Genomic DNA, 26,501 nt, shown 5'->3' on the forward strand with positions numbered 1-26,501 from the left:
ACTGCCGTGGTTTTAGACCAGTGGTTCTCAAAGTTTTTTATATATTTTCTTTAAAAAACGGGCCCTTTGTCATTCGAGGGCTAGCGGTCCTTAAGCCTGAATGTAAAAAAACGAAAGTTGATTGCCGGACTTTAGCTAGTTATGCAAAATTGCGCACAACAACAATCCAAAAACGGTTTGTGACACCACAGGCAAGACAAAACATTACGATTGTGCGCGAAAAGTTGCATTTTTCTTAGTTGTCATGCCATAAAGACTGTTGTTTAGCAATAGAGACGTCGATTTTTGTCCGTATTTTTGTTTTCTTTTTTTCTTTTTTCTGTCTAACGCTGGTTTGTGATATGCGTTTGGTCAAGAAAGAGTGCTTCAAATTTGTTCAAATTTGCAGAGATGTTAGTTAATAATCCAAATTTGATCCTCCTGAAGTTTGACCCCGAATGACCCAGTGGTTCACCCACAGGCCCCCTGATTTGTGATAAGCGATTGGTCAAGAAAGAGTGCTTCAAATTTATTCAAATTTACTGAGATGTTAGCTAAGTGTGGACTTGAGGAAAGGCAGTTTGATGGGAAGACTATATTGCAGCTTACCGTAACTGTTTTTAAAGCCGATTTTATTGTGTATTCACGTACCGCCACTTCACATTGGTGGTTTAAAATATAGAATCTGGTTGCACTGTATGAGTTTCAATAGCGCGACTCGCTTTTGGGGCGTTGGTTATTTTCACTCAGGAGGAACTGTTGACTATTCTATGTCAATCGTGCGTTTAAGAACTAGTGATGAATACCCACGTCCCACTCCCCGTGACAGTGCATTTATACCCTTGTTCATTCGCAAACATTTTAGCCGCCTTAGTATAGTGCTGTGTCTGCGCACTGGAATTAGCTTGACACGTCATCAAAAAAGGTACCTGCATTAGGTATTGTAATAACCTTTATGCACAGCAAATTGGCAGACGAAAAGATTTTATATGTGTATTTTATACCAAACTCTTTAAAACAGTTTCGTTCAAATCAGAAACTTTGAATTTTTGTAACGTCGCCTGTTGGTCGTATATATGCTTTTGCGGCAGATTTGTAAATTTCCTATTAGGTAGGTTGGTTTAACACTTGAATTGCGCACGGAATGTTTTCCTACACGCATCGCTATAGCTAAGCTGCTTATTGAAACATTCTGGTAGTGCTGTCATGGTTTTTGAAATATTTTTGGACGCGATAATGGCAGGATTTGTTTTTTTTAAAATCCGTTCTAATAAATCACTATGAATAGCTTACCTTTAGCATAGCTCTATGAGCGTTAGTAGAACGAAACATATGTTAGTGCTGATACACCTGTTTAGGCGTGGGTCACAAGCACGACCATGCGCCCAGCACTAACATATACAGCTCGTTTAACTGTCTAACATCTAGCTGCATCCTGTTGGTTGTGGGTTGATGCACTCTAAACGCGAATAGTTTGGTTTTGGCAGGAACCAAAAAATAATAATAACAGCGATGAGGCAAGTTTGTTGTTTATAACGTGAGTGAGGTGTAGTAATGAATAATGGATTTCCTGTTGGTGTATTAATTGTTAATGGTCACGCTGGTTTGATTCATGGTTGTTGTTATTAATTTTTTTACCTCAGGTGATTGGGTGGTTGGGACGTAGTTTCGCTTACTGCAGTTATAAAACAACCTTTTCTTGTAAGGACTTGCAAGCATCTGCAAGATCCATTTCATTCTTTTGTGAGTAACACAGACGGTAACTGTTGAAAAAAAAGTAAGTTAAGCAGAATATATTTGGCAAGGGGCAGAATGAACGCTTATATATGCACCCCATGTCTATTCAAAAATCCCTTTTCCGGTTCATGTTAAGTTTCAAACTTGCAGTGTTGCATTTCCTATGTAGCCTATAATAAATCTTATCGGCCGTCTCCTGTTAACGTGATATGCGACTGGTGAAAGTTCAGGGATACTTCGCTTATGTAGCTGCCAGCTGTGGTGTATTATTCCCGGAGGAATCCATTTAGCTGTGTGTAGGCGATACAACGTAACTCATCTATTATTTAGTTGCTGGGCGCTGTTTTTTTTTCAAATATCCTACTTGTTTTCATTCAAGCATTGCAGGTTGAGGTGACGATAAATTTGCCTTACTGATAGGCACAGCTGGAATCATTAAACTAGAGCTATGAAAAGAGGAAAACTGTGGATAGTTTTTTTCGGGTTACTTGCTTCTGGTGTGCTCTTAGTTGTTTGGAATTATCAAAGTGCAAATACTTGGTTTGTAAGAGGAGGCACACTTACACTTACATTCAAGTAAGTATCAGAAGTTAATTACTTAGCAATGCTCAGTTTATTGCATGACCGCCAATACATACTACTGTTTACAGCACATATGTACGACCACATAAATTGGTACACGTGGCTGAACGACCGCAGATTGTGTTTCCCTTGTCCATATTTAATCAGTTTGAAATATTTGTTTCACAGACCCTGGAGAAAGGAGTCAAGCAATAAAATAATCAACTATACTCATCAGAAAAGGTTCGTACATTAGCTCTGTATAAACTGAGTTGTGAAGTTCTTTGTTTGTACTGCATGACTGTATGTAGACAAAACAGGCGTGACGGGATGGTGTGGTTGCGGTTTGCTAACAAAAAATAAAACATTTTCTAGTTTTTACTTAACTGTAAAATCCGTTTTCAAAATTATGCCTTGGATTAATAAACAAAATGCTGCAAGACATCTGGACCTACAACGTGTAGTTTTTTATACTGTAAGCATGTCCGCATCACCCTAAATATAAACGCCCGTTAACCTAGTATATAACTAAGCTTGTTGCTGTGTGAAAGTGTAGTTTTGTTTGATAAAGTTTCAGCAAGAGAAATTGTTGCACTTAGATCAGGGGTGTCCAACCCGTGGCCCGCGGGCCACATTTGGCCCGCAGGAAGGTTATGAGTGGCCCGCGCGGTATTTTTCGAAATGACTTATATTATGAACTTTAACGCCTGCCCCATTTATGGCGATCTTGCATTCAGAGGATTGGCATTTATTGTTTTGCTTTATTTCTTTGTTAATAGAGTAATACACAACTGTTCAAGTTACTTTTATTGCACCACAATGCATATTGTTACGCATCACAATTTCTGCATTGTTACGTCACAATCTTACTCTTGCTTCAAGAGTCGGTCAATATTTCTTGCTTCATTGTTGTACATCTGATATCAAACACTCGCGCAAAACGCATTCAGCAGTAAAATATCTTACGCACTCTGCAGTGATATAGATTATGCCAAATAAGAAACGAAAAGCAAGTAACGCTAACAGAATATACTAAGAAAAGTGGACATGTGGACAGCCATTTTAAGATTACAAATTAGCAGTAAACACTCAAGTGGCCCGCGCAATCATTCGTAAACCGTATGTGGCCCTTTGGCCAAAAAGGTTGGACACCCCTGACTTAGATCAATTTGAACTTTGATAACTATTGTAAGAGGCTTTTGTAATAAATAATTATTATTCATTCATTCCAGAAGAAGATGATACAAATTTTATTTTTTAAATAAATCAGCACAGTTTGGTACGACATGTTTTCGAAAAGAGATATTTGTACAACGATTGGAAAGATCTTTGTACGCACAATTTAGTTCAAAGAAACCACATTGTGCGATATTTGTACAATCACAATGCGTTAAAACTGAGCTGCCAAATTAAGTGTTTGAACATTACCTGATTTGTTTGCATGGCGATCAGACAATTGACAATCTAAAGAGCTTGTGGTTTCTTGGAACTAAATTGTGTGATTTTGTCGCATATCAAATCAAAAAATTCTTTAAACCAAATTGAACCCAAAATGATCCTTCCAACACAGTTTGACACAACCCCAGTATTATAAAATGCTTTTTGGGGTAATTACTGTAATTTGTCAGATTGAGGCCCATTTCCGTTTCCGCAAAAAGACTACTGCTTAGAAAATGAGTAGAGTAAAACCAATGGACGATAAAATCCTTGGTAAAACAGAATCAGTCGGTTCAATAAAGGAATATATATTTCGCCTATGTGGCATCATCAGTTCCTCTAATCGAAATACAAATCGATATAAAAATGAGTGCTAAAACAAACACGCTAAAACAGCGGTTCCCAAACTTTTCTAAAAATTTTGCCTGGTGGACCCTTTGCAATTATTTTGATATTTCGCGGCCCTATAAAAATCAAAAAATGCTATAGGAAAAATGCAAAACCACTGTTTCTTATAGTACACTAGTGCAGCCACGATTCTTTTTAATGTAACAACTTTCTAACTTAGTGGTTTTCAAACTTTTTCATTGTTTTTTTCAAAACGATCAGCCATTATATCGAGGACTCGCGGACCTTAAGCCTGAAGGTGTGTTTACAGAACTTTATCTTATTAGGTATGCAAAATAACACATAACAACGATCCAAAGACGGTTTGTGACATCACAGACAAGACAGAAAACATTACGATAATGCGCAAACAATTGGATTCTTGATAGTTGTCATGCAATAAAGGCTATCTATTGTACAGTAATTGAGGCAGTGGATCTCTAATTGTACTTCGATTTAAACCAGGGGTTCTTAAACTGGGGAGCGCGCCCCCCTAGGGGGACGTGAAGGGTTCGCAAGGGGGGCGCAGCATAATCTGGCAGCAAAGTTTTCACTTGCAAACAATTGTAAATTAATGCATTGGAATTATGTCGGCGCTGATTTCGAACTTATTGTTTAAAGTATAAACGCTTCAATACTCTGAAATGGATGTCCAGTTGTATTAACCAAACTTTTCCCACTGCGGGCCGCCGCATAGTTTACATAGTGCCGTCTTCTCAAACTTAGCCCATGAGGCGATTTTTATATGGGCGCCAAGATATGGTCTTTTTAAAACCCCATTTAAAATCTGTTAAATTGTATAGTTAGTCTCATCTTACAAGGAATGCTTGTGTATTACGTCATAAGTGACACAATAAGGCAATTGTTTGCGCACAATTAACACTTTTTGTTTTGTCTGTGACGTAATAAACTGGGTTTGGATCAATCCTGGGCGTTGCAGTCCTTTGAGAGCCGGTAATATTAATTTTCCATGTCGTAACAGTAAACTTTTGTAAGAAGTAGAAAGTTATCAATACGATTTGGCAAACCAAAAATTGGGTCGCGAGCCGGATGAAATGACCTTGCGGGCCGTAGTTTGGTGACCCCTGTACTATATAGTCGGTTGCACATTCTTTATTTGTTCGCAATTTCGCATTAGAGATTGCCCTGACTTTGAGTGAATCAACAATTTCTGGGCAACATATGCGTAGTTTAAAAGAATACTGGCAACGTGTCTCTGTGTTCGCAAAAGCCTACTTTTTCGCAACTTATCAGTGTTGAGAAGTGGTGTAACGTCCCGTGAACGCGCCCCGGTTATAGCGCGGAACGTCACACGAGGAGAGAATTGAAACGCGATTCCTAATAGCCTCCAACAACCAGTCCACACAGATAGATGTTTTGCTGATCTTATTAGGCGAATTCTTTGAATGTAGGACGATGAAAACGAATAGGAAACGGTTTCTGCATAAAGCATGACATTAACACACTGCGCTTTAAATGCAGAAATATAGCACAAATCTTACCAACTGTTGTGGTAACCGGAGAGAGTAAATAGCACGGGTATTCAACTCGCATCAATTACTGGTACACACCTAAACATACAATAACATATATCACCACACTGCGCCTTTATGACGTCACACACAGTTCTTACCAAGCTATGTTGGGCGACAGTACAGAATAAGTCACGCTTCACGTGAAGATAAAACAGAAGTACTGCGTAAACAAAATGCAACTTAAGCACCTTGTCTAAACCCAATTACACGTACAGTACAACTATTACAAAGCGAATGACATATTAGGTCATTGCGGTTAAGTTCGCATTCATTACAATAATTCACATTTTGGAGTCATTAAACACATATGTACAAAGTGACTCACCAATAATCGTCAACACGACAATAAATAGCCTTTTCTAATTCAACCGACGCAGCACCGTGCTCCACGGAAGTCAGCAACGAAAAGAACTAAACCACGTTGCGTTATCACACAAAACTGGCAGCCGATTATTACGTCACATAACGCCATAGATTACAACACAAGTTGTACTGAGGAAATGCGGGGATCAATAGAAATCTGCAATTACTGGCAAATAAGATGTAACATACCCCCCCACAATGTACGAATCCAAGGAGTACATTTACAACACAACACACAAACATCGGCAGTAATTGCGAACACACAAAAAAAACAACTAATCATGCATCGCGTCGTCGCGGCATAGCAAGCACAATTTTGCAATTGGGCGTCTGAGTGCTCCAGTGTGAGTCTTAACGATCACCTGACGCACTACTCCCTTCCGATCAGGAAGCACATCGGTCACGCGTCCCAGAAGCCATTTGCTCCTAGGCTGGTTATCATCCGCTACAAGCACAACGTCACCGACTGCGAAATTAGAATGTCCATTTGCCCACTTCGATCTGGGCATTAGCGTCGGCAGGTACTCGTCATCGTCGCCAAAATTGGTCGGCCAAGTATTGCACTTGGCGCCAACGATTACGATGGAAACAGTCCTTCCCCGTAAACAGTCCAGGGGGCATATTCGGCGCTGCACGTTGCAGCAGTAGGTGATTTGGTGTAAGGGGCTCCTCATCCTTCGAATCGAACGTCACCGGAACCAAGGGACGAGAGTTCAGGATGGCCTCGACCTCCACCATCAGCGTCATCAGTTTCTCATCGGACAATGTCTGCTCCGAAAGCAGAGCGTTGAGAATTTTGCGTACAGAGCGTATCATTCGCTCCCAAACCCCACCCATGTGGCTGGCAGTGGGAGGATTGAAGCTCCACGCAATATCACGTTGTTGCAGATATTTGTAGATCTGCCTTTGATTCCACCTGTTCAGCTCTTCGCGCAGGATGCGCTCAGCTCCAACGAAATTTGTGCCGTTGTCGCTGTAGATCTGGTCTGGCCGTCCTCGACGACCGATAAAACGTCGGAGAGCTCCAATAAAGGAGTCCGTAGACAGTGAATGCGCAATCTCAATGTGCGCGGCCCTGGTGGAAAAACAGGTAAAGATGCACCCGTACCTCTTTACCTCACTTCGTCCTTGCTTCACAAGGAAAGGTCCAAAGTAGTCGACACCGACCACCGAGAACGGCGGCTTATTGGCCTGCAGTCTCGCAGCAGGAAGGTCTGCCATCATCTGTTTGCCCAGGGAGCCATTTCTTCGGCGACAGGAAACGCACTGTCCAAGAACACGCCGAACTGCTACCCCTCCTTTGATGATCCAATAGCGTTGCCTGAGAGACGACCAAGTGTGACCCATTCCAGCATGGCCAACCTCGTCATGCTGCTGCATAATCACCAGGTCTGTAAATCGATGGTCGTATGGAAGAATCATCGGATGCTTCACATCAAACTCGACACATGCACGCTCGAGCCTTCCACCAACTCTCATAACTCCATCGACAAGAATTGGGTTGAGCTTTCCAAGAGCCCTCTTTTTCTTTGGTAAACGAACAGGTTCGCCTTTGGCCTTTGACATCGCAGCCATAACGTCTGGGAAACTTCGTCTCTGCACATACTTTACAATCTCAAGCTCGGCAGCCTTGAGTTCAACAACGGTCAGTTGCCCAGTAGGTGCTTGATACTTAGCAGGAAACCTCCTTGACATCAACATCGATTTGAATCTGAGCAACCAGCTTACAGCCCTTTTCAGCCGATTGAGTGATGAGTATCTGGCAATGAGTCGCTCCGTAGCGGATTCGCTGGCGACCAGACAAACGGTTTGAGTTTCTTTCTTTAACAAAAGAAATTCGATTGGCAATGACGACAAGTCCGGACAGGTAGGCCATCCATCTTCTTGCTCCCAGAGAAACTGGGGTCCAGTAAGCCATCGGCTGGACCTAAGGAATTTATTCACACTGAGTCCACGAGACGCCTCGTCCGCTGGATTTACCTTGGTGCTGACGTGTCTCCATTGACTGGGCCGGGAAACATCCTCGATTTTGGCCAAGCGATTTGCAACAAACACTGGAAAGCGCTTATTGCAGTTGCGAATACTTTGAAGAACCGCAGTCGAATCCGTCCAGAACACGGATTGGCATTCGTCCAGTTGCAGCTCCTTTCTCACAAGTTGATCCAACTTGGCTGCAACAACGGCCGCCGTCAACTCCAAGCGGGGAATCGAACATGTCTTCAGGGGGGCAACGCGAGCCTTGCCTATTACAAACGAGCAGTAAATGCGTCCTCGCTCGTCTACCAGCCTCAGATAGGTCACCGCGCCGTACGCTGAAGATGACGCATCTGCAAAATGGTGCAATTCCGTTTTTCGCACCTTACCAAAATCGTGGGGCTTCACACATCTTGGCAGAACGACGTCTCCTAACCGCGGTAGTTGCTGCAACCATTTTGCCCACGATTCGGAGTCTTCATCGGAAAGAACGTCATCCCATCCCAGCTGCTTTCTGCAGAGATCTCTTTGCATAGTCTTGGCCACCACGATCACAGGCGCTGCAAAGCCAAGAGGATCGTATACGGAACTTACCACCGACAGGATTGACCTTCTGGTGTAGGCTGTAGGCTGCTTTACATCGACATTGAAACCGAACTCGTCGGACGAAACGTTCCATCGAACACCAAGTACCCTCTCGCAGGAGGAACCATCCACGTCCAGCTCCTTCACCGATTTAGCCCGTTCCTCTTCATCAATAGACGCGAGAACTCGCTCGCTGTTGCTAAGCCACTTGGTTAGCCGAAATCCCTTCTTCTTGAGAAGTGTACAAATACCTTTGACCAACTGAACTGCTTCTGCTTCAGTCGACACGGATTTTAAACAGTCGTCAACGTAGAAATTCTTTTCTACCGTCTCGACGACTTCCTTTGGAAATTCGCTTCGCAAATCATCAGCGGCTTGTTTAAGACAAAAACTCGCACAGGAAGGGGAAGAAGTTGCTCCAAACAAATGAACGAGCATCCTGTGCGCGGTGGGCTTCTTCGACACATCGCCATCAGGCCACCATAAGAACCGAAGTGCATCGCAATCTGTCGGCTTCACACGTATCTGATGAAACATGGCCTCCACGTCGGCCACAAGAGCTACCTTTTCCATTCGGAACCTTGAAAGAACTCCTACTAACGAATTGGTTAGATCCGGACCCTGGAGTAAAGCATCATTCAACGACTGGTCGCGGTATTTGGCAGCACAGTCAAAAACTACCCGCACTTTCCCGGGCTTGTGTGGATTTGTAACAGGGTGATGCGGCAGGTACCATACTACCTCTGCAGACTGTTTCTCATCTGAAACTTCTTCGGCATAGCCCTTAGCTATGTAACCCTGTGCCGTCTTTGTATACGCATCGCGTAGCACGGCGTCGCGTCTCATGCGACGTTCCAAAGAACCCAAACGATTTAGCGCCATGTCCCGGTTGCACCGAAGCGGTTGTGCGTTCGGGCGCCACGGCAACGGCAACTCATAATGACCTTGCTTGAATTGCACACTGGTTTTCATTTTATCTAAGACGTACCGGTCTTCACGCGACATAGGCATCGCGACGGCATTGGTGTCTTGAAAATCAGTCTTCCACATTCGCTCTAACTTCTCGTGCAGCGAATCATCGGCAACTTGAGTAAAGTTGACGGAAAACAAATCAGTTGACTTCTTAGAGACAGGTCCTGCCAATGCCCATCCAAGCGGAACCCTGAATGCAATAGGTTGCTTCGGTTTTCCCTTCCGTACCTCTTGTACGAGAAAGGCCTCTGGAACGTCCAGCCCGATGAGCAACAAAGCTTCACTGCAATCTACCTGTGGAAATGACAGGTCTCTAAGATGTGGAAACGCATCCAATTCCGTCTTTCTCGGAAACTTGTTGGCGGTAATAGGCAGACAATCAACAGCAAACACCTCAGGAAGATCCACATTTGTGGAGCCATCGAGCGAAGCAACAGAAAGATTTACTCTTTTGCCCTTGCGCCTGCGACTGTCTCCGTTGACCGTTTTAAGCGTCACGTCGCTAGGTTCACCTTGCAGCCCAAGCTTATCTGTCAGTTTTTTGTCACACAAAGTAATGCCCGAGCCAGTATCTAAAAGAGCGTAAGTATCAACAGTCCTACCGTTAGCACGGACTTTGACCGCAACCATCATCAGGTTGACGCTCTGTCTACCAGAGGAAGCATGACAGTCCTTTCCAATCGCCGACACAACCGAACAAACCGTCCTTTCCGGCGCAGGTCCTTTGACAGGAGACTCGTCCTCTCTCTTCTCTGGCGGATGCAACAAGGTGTGATGGGCTTCATTGCAGTCCCTCACGGTACACGCTTTGGGGCTGTTGCATTTAGTAGCAAAGTGACCAAATCTGAAACAATTATCACAGAGTCTGCGGCGCCGGGTGACGCGCAGACGATCACGGTAACACCGGGATTTAAATTCCTCACATTTAGCAAGCAAGTGGTTTCCCGAACAGCACTGGCACAGCGGGGAAGTGGGAAAATGGGAAGGTCCGGCACGAACCTTCGGCCTAGATTCTTGTTCGCTTACAACGACATGACTGGAAGCCTTTACATGACTACTTTTACCTTTCGCCTTCTTAGCTTCGTTGCGATGCTCATCGAGCATGCGGCTGAACAACGAATTTGCAATCCGATCCTCAGTTTCCACAAAGTCCACAAGATGCTCAAACAAAGGTTCACGGCCAGTATCTCTGAGAATTTTCTCAACACGCCGTTTCCAAGCCTCTTGCATCTTGAACGGTAGACGATTCACAACAGCAATCAACGTAGGGTAATTATTCATCTCGGAATGCTCGTCAATGTCTGAAAGTGTAAGTAAACAATCGCGCATCGACTGCGCAAACTCGCTTAAACCAGAAGCATCGTTCGGTCGCAATTCTGGACCGTTGACAACACACCTTACACATGCATGAGCGATTATATGTGACTTGCCAAAGCGGTCGTACAGTAACTGTCTCGCTTGTTTGTACCCGTTTTCCTTCAATCTAAAGCAGTGTTCAATCAATTTACGGGCCTTGCCATCACAATGCTGCGCCAAATACGACAATTTGGCACCATCGTCATCGACCTTGTCGTCGATACGAGAATCGAAATTTCGAACAAACTTCCAATAGTCCGTTGGATTGCCGTCAAAGACGAGAACTTTGGGCTTTGGTCTGTTTATGTGCTTTACAAGTGATGCAATCTCATTGTCATTCACGCCAGTAGGCTTGACTGAATCATATGTACAGGTATTATTTACAATTGGGTTTGTTGCTGTGAACGAACCTCTTTCGTCAAACGAAGATTTAATTTTGGGCGCATATTGGGACAGGGGCTCTGACGGAGCAACATAGTCAACCACATACCGCTGATCAGGAGGGCTTCGCTGCGACGTGACAGGCGGTGACGTGAACAATACGCGGCGTTGATCCCCGAGCGGCACCTCCAGGGGAGGCGTGGTCGATTTACCAGAACCTTCCTTCACCGTCACGTACTCCGTGTTTCCTGACATCTCGTCCCAAATCTCTTCAACCTCTGCGGCTTGTAGCTGGTGCTGCAGTTCTAGCATTTCCATGCTGTCCTTTTGGCGCTGTTCTTCTTCAGCGCGACGGATTTCTTCCCGCCTTTTTATCTCTTCCTCTTCAATGCGGCGCAAATCGTGCTGTCTTGCCAGTTCCTGCTTCTGTGCAGTCTGTTGAATTGCAAGACGCGCGAGCTGTAGTTACTTTAACTCTAGTTCTACTGTTAGTCGAAGAACTAGAGCGCCTACTCCGTCCGCAGAACGAGTCGTTGTCCCGTGGACTCTTATCACCGCTTCCACCTGGGCTAGCTATGTTAACAGGTAAAACACTGTCAGATGGAGAATTTACCTCACGAACCCAATGGGAAACTCGGTCATCGAATTCGGCCTTGTTTTTCCTCACGCTTGCTAGTTCATCGGCAAGATCGGGATGCATCTCGTAGGCAGCAACAGCATCGACAAAAAGGTGTTCAAGCGCAACCAAGATCGTCTCGAGCACCTGCTTGTTGCGGTGGTCCTTCATCAGACACTCGGCGGCTAGATATTGATTACTTAGACGTCGACGACAGTCGGCGACTGCTTCAGGAGTTGTAACGTTTGATTGGCTCATCTTGGACGGCTTAAACATTCAACAAACTGTTTAAACTTTACTTCAAGAGGCAGTTGAAACTTGATTTAAACTGCAGATTGTCTTCAACACCCAGTTGAAACTTGATTTCAACTGTATTGTTCTGTTCAACGTACAGTTGAAACTTTCATGTAACGTCCCGTGAACGCGCCCCGGTTATAGCGCGGAACGTCACACGAGGAGAGAATTGAAACGCGATTCCTAATAGCCTCCAACAACCAGTCCACACAGATAGATGTTTTGCTGATCTTATTAGGCGAATTCTTTGAATGTAGGACGATGAAAACGAATAGGAAACGTATAGGAAACGTTAGGAAACGGTTTCTGCATAAAGCATGACATTAACACACTGCGCTTTAAATGCAGAAATATAGCACAAATCTTACCAACTGTTGTGGTAACCGGAGAGAGTAAATAGCACGGGTATTCAACTCGCATCAATTACTGGTACACACCTAAACATACAATAACATATATCACCACACTGCGCCTTTATAACGTCACACACAGTTCTTACCAAGCTATGTTGGGCGACAGTTCAGAATAAGTCACGCTTCACGTGAAGATAAAACAGAAGTACTGCGTAAACAAAATGCAATTTAAGCACCTTGTCTAAACCCAATTACACGTACAGTACAACTATTACAAAGCGAATGACATATTAGGTCATTGCGGTTAAGTTCGCATTCATTACAATAATTCACATTTTGGAGTCATTAAACACATATGTACAAAGTGACTCACCAATAATCGTCAACACGACAATAAATAGCCTTTTCTAATTCAACCGACGCAGCACCGTGCTCCACGGAAGTCAGCAACGAAAAGAACTAAACCACGTTGCGTTATCACACAAAATTGGCAGCCGATTATTACGTCACACAACGCCATAGATTACAACACAAGTTGTACTGAGGAAATGCGGGAATCAATAGAAATCTGCAATTACTGGCAAATAAGATGTAACAAGTGGCTTTTTCCAATGTTCGGAACTAACTTGACAGTAGCTTAAAGCGGACCTACCATGTATGTTGTTTCCGAAAAACAAGACAAGCATCATTAGTGCTAACGTTTTTTAGGGGGGGCGTGAGAATAAATAATTAGTGTAAAGTGGGGCGCGACCGAAAAAGTTTAAGAACCCCTGATTTAAACCTATTCAGTGACACAAATTGATGCCAAATAAGATTATAGAGGCACGTCAACCTTCTCGCGGACCCCGCAAAATTGCTTCACGGACCCCTAAAGGTCCGCGGACCCCAGTTTGGGAACCACTGCGCTAAAATGAATGAAATAAACTCAAAGCAGTAAAACAGTATAACAAAGAAACACAGGGGATGCTGTTACTAATTGCCAAAGCTAACTGCACCAACCTCAAACCAAAACAAAACAAAACAAGCGCAACTCTGGGAACTGGATCGAGCGAGAAAAAATAAAGATAGACACAAAAGATATAGAACAGGTACGCGCATGCAGGGAGATAACAACAGCGGTGAGTGCCGATGGAGTATTTACCGTACTCGAGGCTGGACCATTTCTTGAATATTGATTTTGGCGTCTAATATCCTTTGCCATTTGGCCTCGCACATGTCTAAATTTTCTTTTTTAGGGCTTTCCACAAAGGTTATGCAGAAACAAGTGGCTTAGAAAATAAAAACTACGTTCAATCGTCTCCATTGAAAAATTTCAAAGAAAAATCGAAAATGTCTATTTTAAAAGAGGTTTTAGGCTTTTTAACGACAAGCGTTCCAATTGTGGTACTTGTATCAACAGTAGATGCTTGTTTGTTTGAACAGCAGACTGAAATAACCTGTCATTCCAAACAAGAGCCTACGGCGGTTGGCTTTGTAAAACAAGATTTTGTCTGTAGTCCGGGGTTGAAGGAACGTAATGACAACAACAGATGGTAAAAGTAAAGTTGTGTTGATGGGCCATGTTTGGCTTGATGGCGATGCACCACACTGATACTGGCCCGTATAAGTTTCTTGTACTAGATTCCACGTATACAAGTACAAAAAAAACTAACCACAATACGGTTTCAGTCACAATTACTTCTTTTGTTTTTATAAATGTAAAATATATATCAAATTATTTCATTGAGAACCCAGAATGTTTTTTGTAGAGGCTTTGGTACAAAGATGGTTAACGTGACAAAAGAGCATCACTGGATATTAATGTGGCGTCATCCGTGGGGCGTTCAGACGGAGGGTCCGCGTGATGGAAAGGATTTAGGCAAATGTACGATCACCTATGACCAGAAAAGGCTACCAGAAGCGAGTGCCGTGATTTTTCATTACTCTGGCCTTGATCGCGAAACGATGCCGTGGAAACACTATAGGTACGTATGGTATTATGAAAAATCTTTCAAAACGTAACCTTAGGCAAAACTTACTTGTTTTCCTTATTCTATCAACTCTATTTTTATGACGCCTTTCTGTTCGTTCTTTTAAAACATTTGCAAATTGTCTCTAGAAATCCTGATCAATTATTCGTTTACCTCACAATGGAAAGCCCTAGTTACATACAAATCGGAGAGCATCGGCGGACCATGTCAAAGTTTGACGGGGGATTTATCAATTGGACTATGTCTTATCGACACAGTTCCGATATTTTTTCTTCTTACTTTACCAGTGCAAACACAATTTTCGAGAACGGCAAACAGAAAGTGGAGGATTTGCTTGCCAAAAAGTCCAGGACTGGCGTAAGTAGACTTTACTTATCATTTAAAAAACAAAATTTTGCATTCGTTTGTTGATGATATCATTTTGTCGCAGTGAAATTTGATCTTTGCTTAAGGATCATTTGAATGGCACTTTTACCTAGTTAACAAGAACTTTCCAAAACAATGACTTTTATGGCTACGCACAATGACGCGATGTCAAAATGTTGCGATTTGTTTACAGTTATGGGTGGTGAGCAATTGCAAACTTCTACCTGGATCGCGAATGCGTTATCGGTACATCGAAGATCTTATTCAAGCAGGACTGCCGATTGACCGCTACGGTGCTTGCTTTCGAAACAAGAAAGAGTTTGCTGCTCTTTCTCCTGAGGTTTTGCACTCATACCGTTTCTATTTTTCATTCGAAAACGCACTTCATTGCGAAGACTACATGACCGAAAAGCTGTGGACCAACGGCATACAATCTGGACGAGTGCCCGTGATATGGGGACCACTGAAGGCTGATGTCGAAAAACTGGCTCCTCCTGGGTCGTTTATTCACACTGAGGATTTTAAGTCGCCTGCTGAACTCGCCCAATACTTATTGCGTTTGGAGAAAAATGAAACTGAATATCGTCGATTTTTTGACTGGCGAATGAATCCGGACGAAAGAACCAAGAAAATCGTGGCCCAACACTACTTGATACGTGAGGAGCAGCTGTGTGATAAACTGCAGCGACCCTTTTCGAGAAAGTATGTAGAGTCTATAAGCGACTGGTTTTTTGGCAACGAAACCAAGGAGTGCTTGCAGAACTGATGTGATGCTTTCATGGCTATGCAGTCCGAACTTTTTGCCAGCAACTAGCCGAAAAGGTTGGCTGAGGAGAAAGTTTTTTTTTTGAATCAAAGCTATGCAATTGACAATCAAATTGACAAAGTTTACAGCACATGCAGAGCAGTTGTTCAGTTCATTTATTTATTGTAAGCGTATGTGTTAGGTTATCTTCAAATTTCGCTTTTTTTACAAAATTGTTCTGGCACAACTTTTTTTTGCACACAAGTTTCTTTTTTTCCATTTCTAACTGATTTTAAAGTTGGTAGCATCAGGGTGTGGGAAGGGATGAAAATGCTTCACGCGCTTTTTGTCTTTTATGTCAATGCGAAGGCATGACAACCCACTACACACTACCAAACTTCGCATGATGTTATTGAACATATAACTTTGCGTAGCCTACTGTCGGAAATGCTGTTGTTGCTGTTTTCGCTACTCACGGTTTGAAACGTTTCGCAACCTTATGACTGTGCGTTGTGTACTGACGACTTATTCCGGTTATCAAGTTTTCATTATTATCCTTTCTAAAAAAGGATACTTCGCAGTTTACTGTTTTGTTTCTCGGAACTTGTCATGCAACGTTTTCTACGCCTGGGACCTTGTCAAAATTTGTTGTCACACGTCATGCCATTGGCCGCGTTTTTGTCCAGAATACAGCGAATCGTGGTATAGCCTAACTGTAGAAAAATGTCAAGGTTAAGTGGCCTAGGCAGAACAAAATTTTGCAAGCGGCCGAAATATTTTGGGGAAAAAGACATTGTTGCCACTGTCGAGGCACAAGTAGAGATGATATACAAAGTTGTCATGGTGTCATTATTGAGGGTATGTTCTTTATGATCATAAGATAGATAAACAATAATATATTATGTTAAAGGCTAAAAGTTTTTACTCAGCTTTGTTTAGCTGATTAAGCTATTTTTAACATTTTCATCTGTTTGAAAAACACTGAAAGCTGACAGCAAAACTTAATTTCGTTCTACCAAACATTTATTGATGACTTCCATGTCTTTACTGTTTAAGTCAGTGGTTTTCAACCTTTCATCGCCCGTGACCCCCTAAAAGTAACTTTCGGGCCTCGTGCCCACCCCCCTTTAGGCAACTCCGCAGGACCTGTGCCCCCCTACCTAAAAAGGCACTGAATGTAAACATGACGAAAATGTCCAAGATCTAACAGGTTAAGTAGTTTTACAATAAATAAAGCACAAAATATCTGCTGCAATGGATTGCACAACAATTACGAAATAACTGGTGTATACAACAGCTGATATATCTTATGTTCGGTAGAGCTACTAACATAAGAACTCATATCACAGGTTTGTTAATTTCCGGCAGGAAGCGCAACGGAACATAGGCGTTTGCAATGACAATAGGCAATTGCTGACTCAGCACAATTGCTGTTACAAACGCCAATGTTCCGTTGCGCCACCTACCGGAAATTAGAAAACCTGTGGTGTGAGTTCCTGTGTTATTAGATCTACCCTTATGGTCAGGCTGTTTTAACACAACGGGAAACCGGAAACATGAAACAGTGTGAAAACAACGACACTGAAGATGGACTTTCGATAGTTACTAAATCTTGACAACACTTGGTACAACAAAGTAACACCAATCAATGTCGCTCAATGCAAAATTAAAATTTCCCATTACTTGCTTAACCAAAACCAATCTGCTAAAATGATGCATCATTTAAATTTTAAACCACGGTTTCAATTTGTATTTTATTCTTCATCGGCCGGATAAAGACAAAATTATTGTGTTTCTGTGTGCTTGCCTCGGGACTATGTTGTGAATTACAGTGTGGTTGGACCTGATTGTTAGCATCCGTATCAAACCTGTCCAAGAGTAAAGTTTTAGCAAGCAAGTACTGTAGTTCACTTGAAAATTGAACATACTTACATCGAACAAATACTAAAAGTTGAGTTTGCCCACTCTCTATTGCATGAGCACCGGTTCGGCCTGCGTCCGTTGTATCATTGCTTTCCCGGCCCACGCATGCAAAAAAGTTGCCCACCGTTGCTATAGGCCAATGGCTCTAAACATTTTTGCCTTTGCGGACCCCCGGTTGAGAACCACTGCTATAGGCATTTGAAGCCTGGCATTGTTTCCAAACAACGAACCTTTTCATGTCAGCAGTGGAACGAGTGACTAAGAGAAATTGTAAATGGTAATTGGAAACCCAATCGCGTTACGTCGTCTGTTTTGTGAGCTCTGTGATTTCTTGTGTTAACTAGGGGATATATACTAAAATTTTGAAACATGTGTATTAAAAAGATCTTATGTACGAGTTAGTTAATTACTTTTAGATAGCCTATTATGTCATAAAAAAATATCTGTAGTAGCCACAGGTTAAGAGAGCTCCAAATTAATGTTAAATTAACCTGTCAGTATGAGGCGTAGGAAAACACTAAACTTTGCTTTACTGTGTTGTGTACTTTTCTGTTTTTGTCTATTTATTGTAAATAGATATCCAAGTCTGGTAGCAACGACCCAACCTAGTTTTATGTAAGTATTTTTTCGCTTCTCAACCTGCTTACGTTTGAGAATGACAACATGTCATTGTGGTGTGACCATGGCGTGTTTTAAGCCAACCTGCCTGTGGTTCTCAACCTGTGGTACGTGTACCAATAGCCTTACGCCGAACCTTTTTATGTAGTCCGCGAGTAACTTTACTTGTCGCGAGTAATAACTAATGATGTACCGAATCGGCGAAATTTCGATTCGGCCGAAAGAACCCAGAATGTTTTTTGTAGAGGCTTTGGTACAAAGATGGTTAACGTGACAAAAGAGCATCACTGGATATTAATGTGGCGTCATCCGTGGGGCGTTCAGACGGAGGGTCCGCGTGATGGAAAGGATTTAGGCAAATGTACGATCACCTATGACCAGAAAAGGCTACCAGAAGCGAGTGCCGTGATTTTTCATTACTCTGGCCTTGATCGCGAAACGATGCCGTGGAAACACTATAGGTACGTATGGTATTATGAAAAATCTTTCAAAACGTAACCTTAGGCAAAACTTACTTGTTTTCCTTATTCTATCAACTCTATTTTTATGACGCCTTTCTGTTCGTTCTTTTAAAACATTTGCAAATTGTCTCTAGAAATCCTGATCAATTATTCGTTTACCTCACAATGGAAAGCCCTAGTTACATACAAATCGGAGAGCATCGGCGGACCATGTCAAAGTTTGACGGGGGATTTATCAATTGGACTATGTCTTATCGACACAGTTCCGATATTTTTTCTTCTTACTTTACCAGTGCAAACACAATTTTCGAGAACGGCAAACAGAAAGTGGAGGATTTGCTTGCCAAAAAGTCCAGGACTGGCGTAAGTAGACTTTACTTATCATTTAAAAAACAAAATTTTGCATTCGTTTGTTGATGATATCATTTTGTCGCAGTGAAATTTGATCTTTGCTTAAGGATCATTTGAATGGCACTTTTACCTAGTTAACAAGAACTTTCCAAAACAATGACTTTTATGGCTACGCACAATGACGCGATGTCAAAATGTTGCGATTTGTTTACAGTTATGGGTGGTGAGCAATTGCAAACTTCTACCTGGATCGCGAATGCGTTATCGGTACATCGAAGATCTTATTCAAGCAGGACTGCCGATTGACCGCTACGGTGCTTGCTTTCGAAACAAGAAAGAGTTTGCTGCTCTTTCTCCTGAGGTTTTGCACTCATACCGTTTCTATTTTTCATTCGAAAACGCACTTCATTGCGAAGACTACATGACCGAAAAGCTGTGGACCAACGGCATACAATCTGGACGAGTGCCCGTGATATGGGGACCACTGAAGGCTGATGTCGAAAAACTGGCTCCTCCTGGGTCGTTTATTCACACTGAGGATTTTAAGTCGCCTGCTGAACTCGCCCAATACTTATTGCGTTTGGAGAAAAATGAAACTGAATATCGTCGATTTTTTGACTGGCGAATGAATCCGGACGAAAGAACCAAGAAAATCGTGGCCCAACACTACTTGATACGTGAGGAGCAGCTGTGTGATAAACTGCAGCGACCCTTTTCGAGAAAGTATGTAGAGTCTATAAGCGACTGGTTTTTTGGCAACGAAACCAAGGAGTGCTTGCAGAACTGATGTGATGCTTTCATGGCTATGCAGTCCGAACTTTTTGCCAGCAACTAGCCGAAAAGGTTGGCTGAGGAGAAAGTTTTTTTTTTGAATCAAAGCTATGCAATTGACAATCAAATTGACAAAGTTTACAGCACATGCAGAGCAGTTGTTCAGTTCATTTATTTATTGTAAGCGTATGTGTTAGGTTATCTTCAAATTTCGCTTTTTTTACAAAATTGTTCTGGCACAACTTTTTTTTGCACACAAGTTTCTTTTTTTCCATTTCTAACTGATTTTAAAGTTGGTAGCATCAGGGTGTGGGAAGGGATGAAAATGCTTCACGCGCTTTTTGTCTTTTATGTCAATGCGAAGGCATGACAACCCACTACACACTACCAAACTTCGCATGATGTTATTGAACATATAACTTTGCGTAGCCTACTGTCGGAAATGCTGTTGTTGCTGTTTTCGCTACTCACGGTTTGAAACGTTTCGCAACCTTATGACTGTGCGTTGTGTACTGACGACTTATTCCGGTTATCAAGTTTTCATTATTATCCTTTCTAAAAAAGGATACTTCGCAGTTTACTGTTTTGTTTCTCGGAACTTGTCATGCAACGTTTTCTACGCCTGGGACCTTGTCAAAATTTGTTGTCACACGTCATGCCATTGGCCGCGTTTTTGTCCAGAATACAGCGAATCGTGGTATAGCCTAACTGTAGAAAAATGTCAAGGTTAAGTGGCCTAGGCAGAACAAAATTTTGCAAGCGGCCGAAATATTTTGGGGAAAAAGACATTGTTGCCACTGTCGAGGCACAAGTAGAGATGATATACAAAGTTGTCATGGTGTCATTATTGAGGGTATGTTCTTTATGATCATAAGATAGATAAACAATAATATATTATGTTAAAGGCTAAAGGTTTTTACTCAGCTTTGTTTAGCTGATTAAGCTATTTTTAACATTTTCATCTGTTTGAAAAACACTGAAAGCTGACAGCAAAACTTAATTTCGTTCTACCAAACATTTATTGATGACTTCCATGTCTTTACTGTTTAAGTCAGTGGTTTTCAACCTTTCATCGCCCGTGACCCCCTAAAAGTAACTTTCGGGCCTCGTGCCCACCCCCCTTTAGGCAACTCCGCAGGACCTGTGCCCCCCTACCTAAAAAGGCACTGAATGTAAACATGACGAAAATGTCCAAGATCTAACAGGTTAAGTAGTTTTACAATAAATAAAGCACAAAATATCTGCTGCAATGGATTGCACAACAATTACGAAATAACTGGTGTATACAACAGCTGATATATCTTATGTTCGGTAGAGCTACTAACATAAGAACTCATATCACAGGTTTGTTAATTTCCGGCAGGAAGCGCAACGGAACATAGGCGTTTGCAATGACAATAGGCAATTGCTGACTCAGCACAATTGCTGTTACAAACGCCAATGTTCCGTTGCGCCACCTACCGGAAATTAGAAAACCTGTGGTGTGAGTTCCTGTGTTATTAGATCTACCCTTATGGTCAGGCTGTTTTAACACAACGGGAAACCGGAAACATGAAACAGTGTGAAAACAACGACACTGAAGATGGACTTTCGATAGTTACTAAATCTTGACAACACTTGGTACAACAAAGTAACACCAATCAATGTCGCTCAATGCAAAATTAAAATTTCCCATTACTTGCTTAACCAAAACCAATCTGCTAAAATGATGCATCATTTAAATTTTAAACCACGGTTTCAATTTGTATTTTATTCTTCATCGGCCGGATAAAGACAAAATTATTGTGTTTCTGTGTGCTTGCCTCGGGACTATGTTGTGAATTACAGTGTGGTTGGACCTGATTGTTAGCATCCGTATCAAACCTGTCCAAGAGTAAAGTTTTAGCAAGCAAGTACTGTAGTTCACTTGAAAATTGAACATACTTACATCGAACAAATACTAAAAGTTGAGTTTGCCCACTCTCTATTGCATGAGCACCGGTTCGGCCTGCGTCCGTTGTATCATTGCTTTCCCGGCCCACGCATGCAAAAAAGTTGCCCACCGTTGCTATAGGCCAACGGCTTTCAACATTTTTGCCTTTGCGGATCCCCGGTTGAGAACCACTGCTATAGGCATTTGAAGCCTGGCATTGTTTCCAAACAACGAACCTTTTCATGTCAGCAGTGGAACGAGTGACTAAGAGAAATTGTAAATGGTAATTGGAAACCCAATCGCGTTACGTCGTCTGTTTTGTGAGCTCTGTGATTTCTTGTGTTAACGTAGTTTGGCGACTAGGGGATATATACTAAAATTTTGAAACATGTGTATTAAAAAGATCTTCTGTACGAGTTAGTTAATTACTTTTAGATAGCCTATTATGTCATAAAAAAATATCTGTAGTAGCCACAGGTTAAGAGAGCTCCAAATTAATATTAAATTAACGTGTCAGTATGAGGCGTAGGAAAACACTGAACTTTGCTTTACTGTGTTGTGTACTTTTCTGTTTTTGTCTATTTATTGTAAATAGATATCCAAGTCTGGTAGCAACGACCCAACCTAGTTTTATGTAAGTATTTTTTCGCTTCTCAACCTGTTTACGTTTGAGAATGACAACATGTCATTGTGGTGTGACCATAGCGTGTTTTAAGCCAACCTGCCTGTGGTTCTCAACCTAGCTGTAGTACGTGTACCAATAGCCTTACGCCGAACCTTTTTATGTGGTCCGCGAGTAACTTTACTTGTCGCGAGTAATAACTAATGATGTACCGAATCGGCGAAATTTCGATTCGGCCGAAACCGAATATTCGGTGATTTTACCAAATAAATTCGGCCGAATCAACCGAATCATTTATGACGTCACGCGAAGTCGTACCCTACGCGTTTGACATGAAAACATAAGTTTATCTACCAGGCTATTAGTACAGAATGGTTGTGTTTCGTCCTTATTTTGGTTGCCTCAATCATGATTTCCAATCCGACAATGAATTACCGATTTTTTGTCTACAGCTGGAAAAGCGATAGTGTGTTAAAACTAGAGATGTACCGAATATTCGGTTTGCCGAATTTATTCGGCAGAATCGGCCACTTTGCAAAGATTCGGTTTCGGCCGAATAATTTGTTGCGATTCGGCCGAAACCGAATCTTTTATGAACACACATTTGAAGCGTTAAACGTGTCTTTCCTGCTTAGTACCAACGAAAATTCTGTCAGTTATTATATTTTTTACCACATTATCGTTTTCCCCACTGCAGGCAACTAAATAGTAGTTCATTGCCGGGTTGGAAATTATGCTTAAGGCAATGTTAAACCCCACAGAACTGAAATAAGGACGAAACACAACCATTCTGCACTAATTGCCTGGTAGATAAACTTATGTTTTCATGTCAAACGCGTACCGTACGACTTCGCGTGACGTCATAAATGATTCGGTTGATTCGGCCGAATTTATTCGGCTAAACCGCCGAATATTCGGTTTCGGCCGAATCGAAATTTCGCCGATTCGGTACATCACTAGTTAAAACATTAATGATTGACGCGATTTTCGTTGGTACTAACAAGAAAAGACAGGTTTACGTAAAAGATTTATTGCCGAATAATTTATTGCGATTCGGCCGAAACCGAATCTTTGCAAAAGTGGCCGATTCGGCCGAATAAATTCGGCAAACCGGATATTCGGTACATCTCTAGTAATAACTGCCCCAACTTAACTGCCCTGGTTTTAGACCAGTGGTTCTGAAAGTTTTATATATATATATATATTTTAAAAGCGGTCCCAGCCTAACAGCCTGACCATAAGGGTAGATCTAATAACACAGGAACTCATATCACAGGTTTGTTAATTTCCGGCAGGAAGCGCAACGGAACATAGGCGTTTGCAATGACAATAGGCAATTGCTGACTCAGCACAATTGCTGTTACAAACGCCAATGTTCCGTTGCGCCACCTACCGGAAATTAGAAAACCTGTGGTGTGAGTTCCTGTGTTATTAGATCTACCCTTATGGTCAGGCTGTTTTAACACAACGGGAAACCGGAAACATGAAACAGTGTGAAAACAACGACACTGAAGATGGACTTTCGATAGTTACTAAATCTTGACAACACTTGGTACAACAAAGTAACACCAATCAATGTCGCTCAATGCAAAATTAAAATTTCCCATTACTTGCTTAACCAAAACCAATCTGCTAAAATGATGCATCATTTAAATTTTAAACCACGGTTTCAATTTGTATTTTATTCTTCATCGGCCGGATAAAGACAAAATTATTGTGTTTCTGTGTGCTTGCCTCGGGACTATGTTGTGAATTACAGTGTGGTTGGACCTGATTGTTAGCATCCGTAGCAAACCTGTCCAAGAGTAAAGTTTTAGCAAGCAAGTACTGTAGTTCACTTGAAAATTGAACATACTTACATCGAACAAATACTAAAAGTTGAGTTTGCCCACTCTCTATTGCATGAGCACCGGTTCGGCCTGCGTCCGTTGTATCATTGCTTTCCCGGCCCACGCATGCAAAAAAGTTGCCCACCGTTGCTATAGGCCAACGGCTTTCAACATTTTTGCCTTTGCGGATCCCCGGTTGAGAACCACTGCTATAGGCATTTGAAGCCTGGCATTGTTTCCAAACAACGAACCTTTTCATGTCAGCAGTGGAACGAGTGACTAAGAGAAATTGTAAATGGTAATTGGAAACCCAATCGCGTTACGTCGTCTGTTTTGTGAGCTCTGTGATTTCTTGTGTTAACGTAGTTTGGCGACTAGGGGATATATACTAAAATTTTGAAACATGTGTATTAAAAAGATCTTCTGTACGAGTTAGTTAATTACTTTTAGATAGCCTATTATGTCATAAAAAAATATCTGTAGTAGCCACAGGTTAAGAGAGCTCCAAATTAATATTAAATTAACGTGTCAGTATGAGGCGTAGGAAAACACTGAACTTTGCTTTACTGTGTTGTGTACTTTTCTGTTTTTGTCTATTTATTGTAAATAGATATCCAAGTCTGGTAGCAACGACCCAACCTAGTTTTATGTAAGTATTTTTTCGCTTCTCAACCTGTTTACGTTTGAGAATGACAACATGTCATTGTGGTGTGACCATGGCGTGTTTTAAGCCAACCTGCCTGTGGTTCTCAACCTGTGGTACGTGTACCAATAGCCTTACGCCGAACCTTTTTATGTGGTCCGCGAGTAACTTTACTTGTCGCGAGTAATAACTAATGATGTACCGAATCGGCGAAATTTCGATTCGGCCGAAACCGAATATTCGGTGATTTTACCAAATAAATTCGGCGGAATCAACCGAATCATTTATGACGTCACGCGAAGTCGTACCCTACGCGTTTGACATGAAAACATAAGTTTATCTACCAGGCTATTAGTACAGAATGGTTGTGTTTCGTCCTTATTTTGGTTGCCTCAATCATGATTTCCAATCCGACAATGAATTAACGATTTTTTGTCTACAGCTGGAAAAGCGATAGTGTGTTAAAACTAGAGATGTACCGAATATTCGGTTTGCCGAATTTATTCGGCCGAATCGGCCACTTTGCAAAGATTCGGTTTCGGCCGAATAATTTGTTGCGATTCGGCCGAAACCGAATCTTTTATGAACACACATTTGAAGCGTTAAACGTGTCTTTCCTGCTTAGTACCAACGAAAATTCTGTCAGTTATTATATTTTTTACCACATTATCGTTTTCCCCACTGCAGGCAACTAAATAGTAGTTCATTGCCGGGTTGGAAATTATGCTTAAGGCAATGTTAAACCCCACAGAACTGAAATAAGGACGAAACACAACCATTCTGCACTAATTGCCTGGTAGATAAACTTATGTTTTCATGTCAAACGCGTACCGTACGACTTCGCGTGACGTCATAAATGTTTCGGTTGATTCGGCCGAATTTATTCGGCTAAACCGCCGAATATTCGGTTTCGGCCGAATCGAAATTTCGCCGATTCGGTACATCACTAGTTAAAACATTAATGATTGACGCGATTTTCGTTGGTACTAACAAGAAAAGACAGGTTTACGTAAAAGATTTATTGCCGAATAATTTATTGCGATTCGGCCGAAACCGAATCTTTGCAAAAGTGGCCGATTCGGCCGAATAAATTCGGCAAACCGGATATTCGGTACATCTCTAGTAATAACTGCCCCAACTTAACTGCCCTGGTTTTAGACCAGTGGTTCTGAAAGTTTTATATATATATATATATTTTAAAAGCGGTCCCAGCCTAACAGCCTGACCATAAGGGTAGATCTAATAACACAGGAACTCATATCACAGGTTTGTTAATTTCCGGCAGGAAGCGCAACGGAACATAGGCGTTTGCAATGACAATAGGCAATTGCTGACTCAGCACAATTGCTGTTACAAACGCCAATGTTCCGTTGCGCCACCTACCGGAAATTAGAAAACCTGTGGTGTGAGTTCCTGTGTTATTAGATCTACCCTTATGGTCAGGCTGTTTTAACACAACGGGAAACCGGAAACATGAAACAGTGTGAAAACAACGACACTGAAGATGGACTTTCGATAGTTACTAAATCTTGACAACACTTGGTACAACAAAGTAACACCAATCAATGTCGCTCAATGCAAAATTAAAATTTCCCATTACTTGCTTAACCAAAACCAATCTGCTAAAATGATGCATCATTTAAATTTTAAACCACGGTTTCAATTTGTATTTTATTCTTCATCGGCCGGATAAAGACAAAATTATTGTGTTTCTGTGTGCTTGCCTCGGGACTATGTTGTGAATTACAGTGTGGTTGGAC

At 41.9% G+C, this 26,501-nt stretch overlaps 3 protein-coding genes and 1 long non-coding RNA gene across 4 annotated transcripts; 2 read left to right on the top strand and 2 right to left on the bottom strand.

Annotated features, from left to right (window-relative positions):
• Positions 1 to 1,293: 1,293 nt before the first annotated feature.
• LOC145218450 (4-galactosyl-N-acetylglucosaminide 3-alpha-L-fucosyltransferase FUT6-like) lies at positions 1,294 to 16,324 on the top strand. Its single transcript, XM_080085846.1, has 5 exons — positions 1,294 to 2,292; positions 2,467 to 2,520; positions 14,279 to 14,494; positions 14,629 to 14,857; positions 15,060 to 16,324. Exons 1-5 carry the CDS (start codon positions 2,165 to 2,167, stop codon positions 15,630 to 15,632), a joined length of 1,200 nt encoding a protein of 399 aa, XP_079941972.1. The 5' UTR covers positions 1,294 to 2,164; the 3' UTR covers positions 15,633 to 16,324.
• On the bottom strand, positions 5,471 to 12,141 carry LOC145237009 (uncharacterized). Its single transcript, XM_080099702.1, has 3 exons — positions 11,881 to 12,141; positions 5,735 to 11,702; positions 5,471 to 5,672 (listed from the first exon to the last, which is right to left on the bottom strand). The coding sequence occupies exons 1-2, from the start codon at positions 12,139 to 12,141 to the stop codon at positions 6,528 to 6,530; spliced, it is 5,436 nt and encodes a 1,811-aa protein (XP_079955828.1). The 3' UTR covers positions 5,471 to 5,672; positions 5,735 to 6,527.
• LOC145218489 (uncharacterized) lies at positions 12,392 to 12,713 on the bottom strand. Its single transcript, XR_013857631.1, has 2 exons — positions 12,677 to 12,713; positions 12,392 to 12,614 (listed from the first exon to the last, which is right to left on the bottom strand). It is a non-coding gene; the product is annotated as an uncharacterized LOC145218489 (long non-coding RNA).
• Positions 16,325 to 18,385: 2,061 nt separating the features above from the next.
• Positions 18,386 to 20,443, top strand: LOC145209359 (4-galactosyl-N-acetylglucosaminide 3-alpha-L-fucosyltransferase FUT6-like). Its single transcript, XM_080079636.1, has 3 exons — positions 18,386 to 18,613; positions 18,748 to 18,976; positions 19,179 to 20,443. Exons 1-3 carry the CDS (start codon positions 18,414 to 18,416, stop codon positions 19,749 to 19,751), a joined length of 1,002 nt encoding a protein of 333 aa, XP_079935762.1. The 5' UTR covers positions 18,386 to 18,413; the 3' UTR covers positions 19,752 to 20,443.
• The last annotated feature ends 6,058 nt before the right edge of the window (positions 20,444 to 26,501 follow it).

Source organism: Phallusia mammillata, chromosome 1 (genome assembly GCF_965637545.1).
Source record: "Phallusia mammillata chromosome 1, kaPhaMamm4.hap1.1, whole genome shotgun sequence".
In the NCBI taxonomy this organism is placed as follows: domain Eukaryota; kingdom Metazoa; phylum Chordata; class Ascidiacea; order Phlebobranchia; family Ascidiidae; genus Phallusia; species Phallusia mammillata.